Source organism: Schistocerca nitens, chromosome 6 (assembly GCF_023898315.1).
Source record: "Schistocerca nitens isolate TAMUIC-IGC-003100 chromosome 6, iqSchNite1.1, whole genome shotgun sequence".
Lineage (NCBI taxonomy): Eukaryota > Metazoa > Arthropoda > Insecta > Orthoptera > Acrididae > Schistocerca > Schistocerca nitens.
This window is the reverse complement of record NC_064619.1, coordinates 38,348,709-38,362,371: the sequence shown is the minus strand read 5'-3', so window position 1 is coordinate 38,362,371 and position 13,663 is coordinate 38,348,709. Positions and strand designations below refer to the sequence as shown.

At 47.2% G+C, this 13,663-nt stretch overlaps 1 protein-coding gene across 1 annotated transcript in view; it reads right to left on the bottom strand.

The window, feature by feature from the left end:
- LOC126262766 (glutamate receptor ionotropic, delta-1-like) overlaps nucleotides 1-13,663 on the bottom strand; it is a 108,804-nt gene that overhangs the window by 33,918 nt on the left and 61,223 nt on the right. The window contains exon 5 of the mRNA XM_049959579.1: nucleotides 6,938-7,149. Within this exon, the coding sequence (XP_049815536.1) occupies nucleotides 6,938-7,149 (212 nt within the window). The remainder of the gene's footprint in view (nucleotides 1-6,937; nucleotides 7,150-13,663) is intronic.

Here is a 13,663-nt window from a genome sequence, read left to right as displayed (position 1 = left end):
AAAAAGAACAAATAGAAAAAGTATGTATATGGGTTGTTAATATAAAATGCTGTAATGTAAAACGTTTTTGTCTCTTCCTCTCTCTCTCTCTCTCTCTCTCTCTCTCTCTCTAGTGTAATACACAGCGATTCAGAAAGAACGCCCTTTTCATTTGGCTATTGTGACTGCACGTACATACCCAGATAGTCGATAACACGCTAGCAGCATTGCAAGGGAGTGGGAATTTCAGTTACGATGGCGAACTCAATAGTAGCGACCCAACGAGCATCTTGCAGATTAAACCATCCCCGTCCAGTCACGCGGTATCAACAGGATGGTGCAACTGCGCACACTGCCTGACTGCCCGTGGACGAACTGTGTGAAGCGTTTCCTGGGCGTCTCGTCTCCGGATCTGGTGATATGGCTTCTCTGGCACCTTCTCCCGATCTGACGGTTCCCGATTTCTTCCTCTCGGTGTGCTTTAAGTCCAGAGTGATCGAAACTCGCCGTGCAAACTTCCAGGCGCTGGAGGCCAACATCCTTAGGGAAGTCGTCCGGTATTCCGGTTTCTGTACTGGGGAACACTTTCCGATGCAACTTCGTAGCTCGTCTACATGAGTGCTCCGATAGAGACAGTGCTCATCTGAGTGACGTGATGTTTAAGAAGCAGTGCTATCTACTGCATGGAACACCAAAGTCTCAGTAACACTTCTGCATTTGTAAATCATGAAGGGCTGTGTTAATAAAGCTTTTGTACACGATTCAAAATGGGCGTTCTTTCTGGCTTAGCCTGTATTATGGAGAAGGTACGTCATTATCATTAATAATCATGTTTTAAGGAAAATTTAAAAGATGTAATTGGTTAGCGGTGTTTTAAATAAAACATACTTCATCCTCATAATGTTTGTTACCCCTTTGAAGTGTACTGCGTAGCAAGTTATGTAGAAATGCGCTTCTGAAATTATTTACTGTCTTGTACTTGCAGACGTTATTTCAAAAAATTAATAGACACCGGTCAGAGACATTGAGCCGTGATAAAAATTGCTGTTTTGAAGAGCGCGCCGCAGCGCGTAGTGTGAAGCAGTCGCCCTCCGTTTCTGGCGGTGGCGCAGCTGTGGCAGTCGCAGCTTTGGTGTCTCCCTCTGGTCGGAAAGGGGAAAGGTTGCCTGTTCACGTGCATTTAAGTGGCACTATGAGCTCGTCAGTCTGGGGAGTCGGTGCAGTGAGTTGACAGAGTCAGTCGGAAGGCAGACCTTCACATGTCAGTCAGTCGGCTCTAAGTTTCAGTCGCTGTTGGGCTATGGACTGAGTCGGGTTCGTCGTTACTCCGCTGTCGGACGAGTTGGCAGTCAGCAGCAGGCAGGTCCGCACGGTGCAAGTACGCGCCGGGACCGTGGTCGACGCAGACGGAAGGCCGTTGGTCGATCGGTCGGCTGGTCGTCAGATGGCGACATGTGGTCTGCTGAGCGCTGACACCGGCATCAGTCGGGAAGAGTTGGCAGCGAGCAACAGTCGGGTCCGTGGGGTGTTAGTATTCGCCGGGACCGCTGTCGGCGAAAGCGGGCTGCCGTTGATCGTTTGCTCGGCCGGTCGTCTTAGTCGACGACGTCTTCGATCCTCAGGATGAACACCATTTTCCGAGTCGGCGTGGGGTTGGACCTTGTTGGTTCGTTGGAACTGAGCAGCGACGCAGTCTCCACAGCATCAAGCCAGGCCGGGGCTTTTGGCGGCGGGCACGCGCTGTTGCATCTGGAGGCGATAGCTGCGAGAGCGACTTTTCGCTTTCCTCCGAAGCAAGATCCTCAAGTTGAGTAATTAGTTACTGCTTTTAAATCTCGACTGTTACGATTTGTTCGTTATTTGTGGATTTTTGTTTCCTCAGCCGTTCACGCGTTTGATAACGAATTGTGTGTTGTTCTCTAGAACCCGCAGCCTTTTTCCGTAGTGATTTGACAGTTGTGACTTGTATTGTCTGTATTCTTTTAAACTTGTCTCGAGTGGTGTTTGATGCCTTGATCTTGGAGAGTCCGAGTTAGAAGGTGTGCGTATCTTGGTTTACTCGACACCGGCCGATATTCTCTGTTGTTTGTGCAGTTGGATCTGACGGTTGCAAATCGGTCAGATCGACGGTGGGAGTGCTAGTACGTCTGTCGTTCGGATCAACCTTTAAAGCTGGCAAAATGAGAGTCTTTCCACTTCGCCAGTAAGAGAACTCAGCGTGTGGTCGCCCGGTCGGGGCTTGGTTCCTGCATCTGAGTCTGCACGTTAGGCCGCCAGTCTGCTCGAGTTTGCTCAGGCAACGGTCATTGGCGGTTGGGTAGATCGGTTGGTCGGTCGCGCAGTGAGACACAAGATGACTTGTCCGTCTTGAGCGTCGGCGCATGTGAGGTCGCCACGTGAGTCCAGTGGGCCGCGGCGCGTAGCGAGGGGTGGTGGCTTCGCGGTCGACACGAGAGCAACAGGAGTCAACCCACGACATCAGTCTGGCCGGTGCGAGCTGCGACGCCGTGGTGACTGGTTCTCCGAGCGCTTCTGGGCCCCTTCAGTTACCATCTTGTGGAGCTTGCTCGGTCCTTTCCTGCTGCAGGGATGTCGTTTTGTCAGTGGGCGTGTTTCCTCTGCATGGTTGGGTCCGAGCCAGTATTTCCGCCGTCGTGTGTCTGGAAGTGAGTGGGAGACGCACCAACAGTGAAGTCGCGACGGAGCAGCTGTCAGTCGGTCGGTTGGTGCGGACCAGGAAAGACGGGAGATCGGCGCGCCTTCCTGCGTCCGTTGAAGCGGCTGGCAGCGGACGGTTCGGGAGAGCGATTTGGGAGTGCTGCGCCAGGTCTTCTCCAGAAATCGCAGTTTAATAGAAGTTAAGTGATTGGTGATATGTTGTGTGATTTACTCTTGTTAAATTCTATTTGTTTTCTTGGTCAGTCCCTCGTCCCCAGCTTGCTCGTCTGTCTCTTGGCCGCATTTGTTAGGCAGTTGGTGTCTGTCTGTCGTTTGGAGCTGCCTGTGTCATGTTTGTCGGATTTGGTGTTTTAACGAATTTATTGCTTGCAGTGTAACGGCCTAATACCTGAAATATGTTTTGATCTTTGGAAACCTTGATATTATTACCTATGGTCTTGAGAGGCGGTATCTGTGTACTGTAGAGCTTCTTAACTATTGTTTGGCCAATCTTGTAGAATTTTATATAAGATTGGATTTCATATGGCTTTTATTTAAATGGTCATTTTAGTATATAAAGTTGCCACCCTTCCACCGTAAGACTTTTCTCAGAAGTTAAAATCAAGTTGCACCTTCGGTGGCAAGTTGATCTTTTAATTTTATTGTTTTGTACCATTTCCATCCCTCCTGCGGGTGCATAGTTTGTGTGCTTGTGTGAATTGTTAAAACGTTTACTTTAAGGTAATCTGGTGTGTTGCAGATCTGCACCTGTGTAGTCTTTCAGAGGTTGTTATGAGCGGTCGTAACTACGGCCGAGTCATGAGGGCGGCAAGGTTCTCAGCCCGAAAGCTCCTACACTCAAAAATTTGTTTCTTCCTGCCTCTGAGTAAATTGTATCTTGATGTTCAAAGGGTGCTTTCTGCTTATAATTTTAAGTCTGTTTCTTAAAAAAAAAGCTTTTAGCAATAAAATTCCCATTTGTTAAAAGCAATTTGGTATTGATTTCATCAGTTACTCCCTGGCAACTACTTCCACGCTCACATAGTGTGATTAAATTTGTTAATGTTCTGGATGAATCGCTAGTAAATAAAATAAATTTTTAAGAATATTCTTTGAAATTAAATCCACGGTTCAGACATAAAATTAACAAACTTGTTTTTACTCAGCTGTGATTTGTAAGACACACTGGCCTCGTTCCGTACCACAATGGGAAATCGCAGATTCTTTTTTTTTTTTTTTTGTTTCTATTGAGGCTGTCACTGCGAACGTTGCATGGCGACCAGTTGTAGTTTCTATAATATTCTGTTGCCATTTAAGCAGCGCATCAGTTTGCGAGTACATTAACTGGAACTTGCAAGGGCATGTGACTCCCACAACTATCTACCAGAACGTTTAGTAGCCATCTACAAAAACACATTCCACTGGACGGTAGGTGTAGTTAACAAAGGTGGCACTGCACATGCGGCACTCGGCGGTCAGCGGGCGAGTGTGAGGAGTGGGAATGAGCCGACAGCCGACAGCCGTGACCCCATGTTCAGTGCTGTAGTTTCACTAAAGAGATGAAGAAGCTGAGGTGACATTAAACGTTTGGATGAAGGGGGTTTAAATTTATAAGTCATTGGGAGATATCTGTAGGAAGACGGTAGGCGGTAAGATGGGTATTGGAAAAGACGGAAAAGAAGGACGAATGTGGATGGTGGAGAGGGCCATGGTGTCATGAGAGAAAGGGAGGAAGTGAAAGGGAGGGAGTGAAAAGGGGAGGGAGGAGAGAGGGGAAGTCCTGACGTTGAGTGAAAATACACTCCTGGAAATTGAAATAAGAACACCGTGAATTCATTGTCCCAGGAAGGGGAAACTTTATTGACACATTCCTGGGGTCAGATACATCACATGATCACACTGACAGAACCACAGGCACATAGACACAGCCAACAGAGCGTGCACAATGTCGGCACTAGTACAGTGTATATCCACCTTTCGCAGCAATGCAGGCTGCTATTCTCCCATGGAGACGATCGTAGAGATGCTGGATGTAGTCCTGTGGAACGGCTTGCCATGCCATTTCCACCTGGCGCCTCAGTTGGACCAGCGTTCGTGCTGGACGTGCAGACCGCGTGAGACGACGCTTCATCCAGTCCCAAACATGCTCAATGGGGGACAGATCCGGAGATCTTACTGGCCAGGGTAGTTGACGTACACCTTCTAGAGCACGTTGGGTGGCACGGGATACATGCGGACGTGCATTGTCCTGTTGGAACAGCAAGTTTCCTTGCCGGTCTAGGAATGGTAGAACGATGGGTTCGATGACGGCTTGGATGTACCGTGCACTATTCAGTGTCCCCTCGACGATCACCAGTGGTGTACGGCCAGTGTAGGAGATCGCTCCCCACACCATGATGCCTGGTGTTGGCCCTGTGTGCCTCGGTCGTATGCAGTCCTGATTGTGGCGCTCACCTGCACGGCGCCAAACACGCATACGACCATCATTGGCACCAAGGCAGAAGCGACTCTCATCGCTGAAGACGACACGTCTCCATTCGTCCCTCCATTCACGCCTGTCGCGACACCACTGGAGGCGGGCTGCACGATGTTGGGGCGTGAGCGGAAGACGGCCTAACGGTGTGCGGGACCGTAGCCCAGCATCATGGAGACGGTTGCGAATGGTCCTCGCCGATACCCCAGGAGCAACAGTGTCCCTAATTTGCTGGGAAGTGGCGGTGCGGTCCCCTACGGCACTGCGTAGGATCCTACGGTCTTGGCGTGCATCCGTGCGTCGCTGCGGTCCGGTCCCAGGTCGACGGGCACGTGCACCTTCCGCCGACCACTGGCGACAACATCGGTGTACTGTGGAGACCTCACGCGCCAGGTGTTGAGCAATTCGGCGGTACGTCCACCCGGTCTCCCGGATGCCCACTATACGCCCTCGCTCAAAGTCCGTCAACTGCACATACGGTTCACGTCCACGCTGTCGCGGCATGCTACCAGTGTTAAAGACTGCGATGGAGCTCCGTATGCCACGGCAAACTGGCTAACACTGACGGCGGCGGTGCACAAATGCTGCGCAGCTAGCGCCATTCGACGGCCAACACCGCGGTTCCTGGTGTGTCCGCTGTGCCGTGCGTGTGATCATTGCTTGTACAGCCCTCTCGCAGTGTCCGGAGCAATTATGGTGGGTCTGACACACCGGTGTCACTGTGTTCTTTTTTCCATTTCCAGGAGTGTAGTTGAAAAAAGCAGAAGTTGGTAGGACTGGTGAATGTCGGAGCAGATTTCACTGTCAAGGAGAGGGAGTCGGTTGAAGTTGCGTTCAGGTAGGATACTGAGTGTACGTAGGTGTATGGACGGTGCGACGTGTTTGAAAGGCGCGGCAGCGCACCAAGGTGCGTGAGTTGTTGATTACTGTGCCCTCTGCCAGTGTAAGTGGTAAAAATGTGAAGTATACAGAACATATTTCGCTGTTTGACATTCTTGAAAATTTTATAGTTTACAACCATTTCTGTTCCCAAATTACATTTATATATTGCATAATAGACATGAATAAAATCCGATTTATTTAATAGTTATTTGTATTTTTGACAAGATATTACTGTGACAGAGTCACAGTAAGTTTGCGTTCGATTTTCATTTTCTCTTTCGTGCATCAACACTCATTCACTCACTTATACACGCAAAGGTGCTTCGAGTAACAAGCAGACAAACACATAAAAAAAGAAAAGAATTATGTATACATGTGAATGGGAGAACAAACCAATCACTGTTGCATATTTGAAATCAATTTATTAACTGGTCAGCTAGTCACTATCTGGTATATTTAATAGAAAGAACCAAGAAATATCTTGAATCTAGTAGCATTTACCCATTCTGTTAACTACAGCCTACCGTACCTTCCTCATTCCAAATGAAGACCCCAGTACACTCTTTTTCCTGCATAGCTGCACTCCTAGCCACCTCCAACCACCTACATCCCATCTTATGACGCCTCTCATTCCTAATACCATATCCTTTCTTGTATCGTTTCCACTCCAGTCCCAATTACAACAAAATTTCTTACCTATAAAGTGTTATCAACATTCTCAGAGGACTGCACACATTGCCAAACTCTCATCAAGCTCCACGTCCGTGTTTTTGATTCCTCTCTTCCTGTCTATGTGTTTTTATGTATTTTAACTGTTTCACTGAAAGGCTGAAGAAATGGAAGAAAGGGAACTTGGCTGCAGGCAGTGAGTTCCTTATTGGGGGGAGGTGGAGGCGGAGGGGATATGAATAACAGACACAGAAAAAAGTAGGAAGTTAGCCGTACCACGAAGAACTGGTAGGTGTAGCTGACGTTCTCGAGGCCGAAGCCGAGCGGGCTGTCGGCGAGGTCCTTCTTGTTGTTGATGGTCCTGGGCGGCGGCATCAGCAGCGAGGACACGATGCCGGCCGCGTAGTGCGTGTCCAGCAGGTTGGTGCACAGGAAGCTGACGAACAGCAGCACGCGCCAGCTCAGCCACTCAGAGCTGCGCGACACGCCTGCCGGGCGACACACACAGTCAGCGGAGGGTGCCGCCCCGCCCGAGTTTCACTGTCGTCACCAGTGTGCGGCACAGCTTTTCCACTTTAACCTGGTGTAGTCGACACCGAGCCACATGTTACACAGGACGTCAACATATACACTCATGGAAATTGAAATAAGAACACCGTGAATTCATTGTCCCAGGAAGGGGAAACTTTATTGACACATTCCTGGGGTCAGATACATCACATGATCACACTGACAGAACCACAGGCACATAGACACAGGCAACAGAGCATGCACAATGTCGGCACTAGTACAGTGTATATCCACCTTTCGCAGCAATGCAGGCTGCTATTCTCCCATGGAGACGATCGTAGAGATGCTGGATGTAGTCCTGTGGAACGGCTTGCCATGCCATTTCCACCTGGCGCCTCAGTTGGACCAGCGTTCGTGCTGGACGTGCAGACCGCGTGAGACGACGCTTCCTCCAGTCCCAAACATGCTCAACGGGGGACAGATCCGGAGATCTTGCTGGCCAGGGTAGTTGACTTACACCTTCTAGAGCACGTTGTGTGGCACGGGATACATGCGGACGTGCATTGTCCTGTTGGAACAGCAAGTTCCCTTGCCGGTCTAGGAATGGTAGAACGATGGGTTCGATGACGGTTTGGATGTACCGTGCACTATTCAGTGTCCCCTCGACGATCACCAGTGGTGTACGGCCAGTGTAGGAGATCGCTCCCCACACCATGATGCCGGGTGTTGGCCCTGTGTGCCTCGGTCGTATGCAGTCCTGATTGTGGCGCTCACCTGCACGGCGCCAAACACGCATACGACCATCATTGGCACCAAGGCAGAAGCGACTCTCATCGCTGAAGACGACACGTCTCCATTCGTCCCTCCATTCACGCCTGTCGCGACACCACTGGAGGCGGGCTGCACGATGTTGGGGCGTGAACGGAAGACGGCCTAACGGTGTGCGGGACCGCAGCCCAGCTTCATGGAGACGGTTGCGAATGGTCCTCGCCGATACCCCAGGAGCAACAGTGTCCCTAATTTGCTGGGAAGTGGCGGTGCGGTCCCCTACGGCACTGCGTAGGATCCTACGGTCTTGGCGTGCATCCGTGCGTCGCTGCGGTCCGGTCCCAGGTCGACGGGCACGTGCACCTTCCGTCGACCACTGGCGACAACATCGATGTACTGTGGAGACCTCACGCCCCACGTGTTGAGCAATTCGGCGGTACGTCCACCCGGCCTCCCGCATGCCCACTATACGCCCTCGCTCAAAGTCCGTCAACTGCACATACGGTTCACGTCCACGCTGTCGCGGCATGCTACCAGTGTTAAAGACTGCGATGGAGCTCCGTATGCCACGGCAAACTGGCTGACACTGACGGCGGCGGTGCACAAACGCTGCGCAGCTAGCGCCATTCGACGGCCAACACCGCGGTTCCTGGTGTGTCCGCTGTGCCGTGCGTGTGATCATTGCTTGTACAGCCCTCTCGCAGTGTCCGGAGCAAGTATGGTGGGTCTGACACACCGGCGTCAATGTGTTCTTTTTTCCATTTCCAGGAGTGTAGTTCGCAGTGCCACTGTTCACCCTCTCTGGCTGGTATATAGCTCTCCGAAGCTGTCTCATATGTGGTAGTGACAGTCCTAGCACTCAATAACATGTATGGAAATTTCTGCTCACCAGTTGTGACTCCTCAAAGGGAAAATGGACAGTGGCTACCGATTCATGAAACAGTCAAAACTACTAACTGAACCATACATTATCAGTAAGTTACGGGACTGTCGAGCCCCTCCCCCTCCCCCCCAAACTACTTGAGACAGTGATAATGACTGCACTACCCTCGCAAAAAAGTGGCGTGTGACACATTAATAATGAGAATTGAAAATTAACGTTTTTCAGAGGTACCAAATTCAAATATGCCTTAAGCGATTTATGGAAGCAACGGGAAACCTACAGCTTGATAATTGGATGGGAGTTTGAGCCGATATTCTGTCGAATGAGAGTCCTTTGTCTTGTACCGTCTCGCTCGGTGTGCCAGAGATACACCGCCCTTAGGCAGTTTCCCGCATCCACCTTGGTGAATATGGGACTGGTCCCCATGTACCGCCGCATTGACACGATGCACCAACATTTCGAAAGATGTTCTGACACTTTCACATGTATAACTCTAGACCACCAGATGCGAACAGATGGTAATGGTAACACGAATTCCTTTGGGAGGCTGTGGGGCAGGGTGGGAGGGGGGGGGGGGAGGAAGAAGGAAGAGATGAGGGACAGGAAGGGCATCCAACCACCCTATACAACTAACACTGCCAAATACAGGTTACAACGCCAACCCCATTTAAAGGCACATTTGCAGGATGGGCGTAGACATATAGCAAAACGTACATATAAGTTTAGAATATAAATAAAGAATTACTTAAGATATTAATCGGTATAAGCGGTTCTATCGATTGTGGCGTGCAACCGCTGAAACATTAGAATAATTACGCAGTTCAGTTGTCTTGCCTAGATGACGGCACCTTTTTTGTTCTATAAGCCGTCCTGATCGGGCGCATATCTGCCATCGCTACAGAAAATTATTTGGCGCACCGCCATTATTCTCTGAGACGCAGTCTCACTAGGCGTTCTCATAGTAGCACACAGCAACACAAATAATGTAAATGTCTACGTAATTTAATTTAGTGTAATATTTTGTGAATACAGTGATATTATTTATTTAATCTTGTGTTTCATTTATGTTTCAAGCTAATGTTCCAATTAAACGACGTCTTAACAAGGCTAAAGGTTCCGTGTCACAAATTATATCAAAGGTCTAGAGCCAACCAAAGCTTTGGAATTATGCAATCTACGAAGTCCGATAAAGAAATATTTTCAGAAAAATCACTCATGGTCAAACTTACAATGAACGGACCTTATGCAAAAAGCCATTGTCAAGCGCGCAAAGGTTGTATAAACTGATCACATACTATTATCATTACTTATTATTATTTGTTTGTTCTCCGATATTGTCAAACGAGACAGAAAAAGCCACTATAAATTAAACCCATGAAGATACAGGATAACGCCAGGAAAAATAATAAGAAGAACAGAATAAAATGGAGAAATCTTGGAAAAGAAAAGGAACAAGGTATTAGGAAATACAACAATAGAAAACACATTTAAATTAAGAAGTAAAACAGATGTATACAATCAAGTACCAAAAAAATACAGGCAAAATTATGAAAAATCCAGTGATGTTCTGAGGACATATTCAAAGAATGAGTCTTAGCAGACTGAGAAGAAAAATTGTACAGGAATTTGAAAATTTAGAAGACAAACCGAACTGGCTTGGGAAAGTTCATGAAGACATAGAAGAAATTGACGGAAAGAAGAAAGAAATAAAAGACAGAACAAAATGTAAGAATGATATTGAAGTTGAAATGCTTTCCGAGACAAAGGCACCATAACAACTAGGGGGACAATGGGCAGCAGAGAGGAAAAGTAAAAAATAAAGAAAACAGGACAGATAAAGAAGTACTGGAGAAAGCGTAAAGCTTAATGGCTTAAACTTAATTCTTAGCAGGCTTGTACTGAAATAACAAAATAAAGAAATAGAAGGATTAAGTATGTAAGCTGCAGCAATGCAATTAAAGTACGTTAAAATAGTTTGATGTAGACAAAATAATCTGTTTTGTACAACTGCAGTCACCTTTAACAGAAGTCAATTACCTTCTTTCCATCACACACTGATATCAGAAAGAAAAGAATGAAATGCCCATTGTGTCAATGTGTCACATTTCCTAATTTTCAGTTATTATTTCGGAAAAAAACACTAGCATTATGGCATGTTGACTTTTATGGCAGACCTGTAGTATTTTTCAATTATGAGAAATTGTATGGTGGTAAGCTGACATAGTAAGACTCACGACTCCCTGTGATCATTGACTATATTCTCAGATGGTGGCTTTTGTGTGCTTGTGACCCAGCTGGTATCAGACCTCCGGCATTGCCACTGATGGCTCTAGCTGACAGTCACTGCATTCAGAACCAAAGTGATGAGCCAGCAGGTGCTGAAGTGTTTGACATCACACCCAGCGGGAAAGTGTCCTACATAAAGCACAATATCGAACTCTCTCACGCTGAGTGGATCTATCTCCTAGCGTTCTGAAAAATTTGCCTTGGGGTTGTTCATGCACTTGGCTGACGCACTCAGATAGTTCGTCTTTCCTCTCGAATTATTTGTTATAGTCTGGGAGACGAGTCTTTGGTATTGACAGCTCGGTAGCGTCTTTCCGTTGCCTAGCGACCGCAGGCAGGCAGCCAATGACGGCCTGACTTTGAGCGGGTAGCAAGGGCCACGTTGCCGCTCTGAAACCCGGTCGCGCGCGCGCGCTTATGAAACTTACCAGTGTCTCGCGTGCAGGCGGTGCGGTCGTTCGTCGTTTGTCTGAAGTTGAATTTGCAGTTTATTTCGTTTGTGTTGTTTTTAGTGTTTCTTTGTTTATGTTTCGTTGTAAACAATGTCTAGTGCGGCGGGTAGTACCAGCCCAACACAAGAAGTGAAACGGAGGAAGAAAAGTGTGCTACACACCCAGGCCCGTGAATTCGTGTGCTCTGTGAGGGATTACTTTGAGAAAGAAAAGGACAAAGGTGGGCCCTTAATTCTTGTTGTTCAGGTTGTGAAGAGAACTGCAGCAGCATTGAAAATAAGTAAGAACACTGTTGTAAAGAAAGGGAAAGAACAGTATAGTGTAGATTGTGACGAGAGTGTCACAACAAAGCTGCACACACCAGGAAAGAAGCGACCGAGAAATAAGCAGGTGACAGCTTTGGACGATTTTCAGAAAGACGCTATCCGTCGTCATATATACAGCTATTATAAGAGAAGGGAACATCCCACTCTATCTAAATTACAGGTGTCGCTTCAGAAAGACGATCTTTTTAAAGGGAGCAAATTTTCATTGCGTACAGTGTTGAAAGACATAGGCTTCAGCTATTCACTGTTTAACGGACGCAAAATGTTAATGGAAAGGACAGATGTAGTTGCATGGCGGTGCAGATTTCTGCGCAGGATCATGGGTGTGGAATTAAAGTATAGTGTGGTTAGATGAAACTTGGGTCAATGCCAGCCATTCTTTACGTAGAGGCTGGAATGATGGAACGCCCGAGAGGACAATGGCAGTGCCTGTTGGCAAAGGAGGGCGTATTATTGTCTTACATGCAGGAACATCGAAAGGTTTTGTGCCAAACCGCTTGAAAATGTTTCGGTCAAAAAAGACGGAAGATTACCATGAAGAAATGAACAGTGTACTATTTCAAGAATGGTTCGAGACATCGCTTATGACGAATCTGACAAGTCCATCAGTGATTGTTATGGACAATGCGCCTTATCATTCCGTTGTTCACGATAAGGCACCAACCTTGGCAACAAAAAAAGACGATATCATTCAGTGGTTGAAACGGCGAAAAGTAGATTTCAGAGAAGATTTAAGGAAGGCGGAACTGCTCGAAATTGTGGCACAAAAGAAACCCCAATTTCCAACATATGTAATTGACGAGATTGCTAAAAGGCACGGGCATGAAATCGTTCGGCTTCCTCCATACCACTGTCACTTCAATGCAATTGAAGGAGTGTGGGCGCAGATAAAAAATTACATTGCTGCAAACAATAAAAAATTCACGATCTCTGAAGTGGAAACTCTCCTTCCAGCAGCTATCAATAAAGTGACAAGTGAGACGTGGGCTAAAATTGTAAACAGCACTGCAAGTGCCATCAGAGAGGCGGCCAAAACCGAAGGGGTTGTGGAAGAATGCATCGAAAATTTAATTATACATCTGGGAGAGAGCAGTGATAGTTCGAGTAGTGCTGAGGAAGACAATGTCAAATCAGATTCTGACAGTGATGTGAGTGGTGTTTTTCCATTACAGTACAACGTATTAAGGAATGTAAGAAGGGAGTTTGCTATCGATCTACAACCAGATCATCATATTGTGAGTACTTTCTTCAGATTATAACTCTTAATACACTGACCAATTATTCTGTAGCTTGTAGTAGAACAAATTAATAATGCTAATACTTAACAATGGAAACCAAAACTGCCAATGTTCAACAACTTGCGAAAATAGTTTTCATTTCAGTTGTGAAGTTTAACAAATAACTTTATTATGTTTCAGCAGTTTTCGAGTTAATATATTCCAAGCATCAACCTTAAATAAATTCACGCGTACCAATACGACTTGTATTTTGTCTCGCTTTTATTTCTGCTGCTAGAGAATGCGTGTAGCAAACAGGGCGCCGCGTGCTGTGAGCCACGTTCGGCAACAGCGCCGTCTGCCCGCCGGAACTGTCAGTACCAATCACTCGTCTCACGGACTATAGTAATGCACACTCGTCTACAATGTTGCTCTCTAGAACCATTCCTGCATAATCTTGAGTAACGTTCAGTTTTCTAAAATGCGAAAAATTATATGTCATGCAGAATTCTGAATTCGTCAGGTCCCTTCGTCAACCTCCAACGCACTCAAGCTTAATT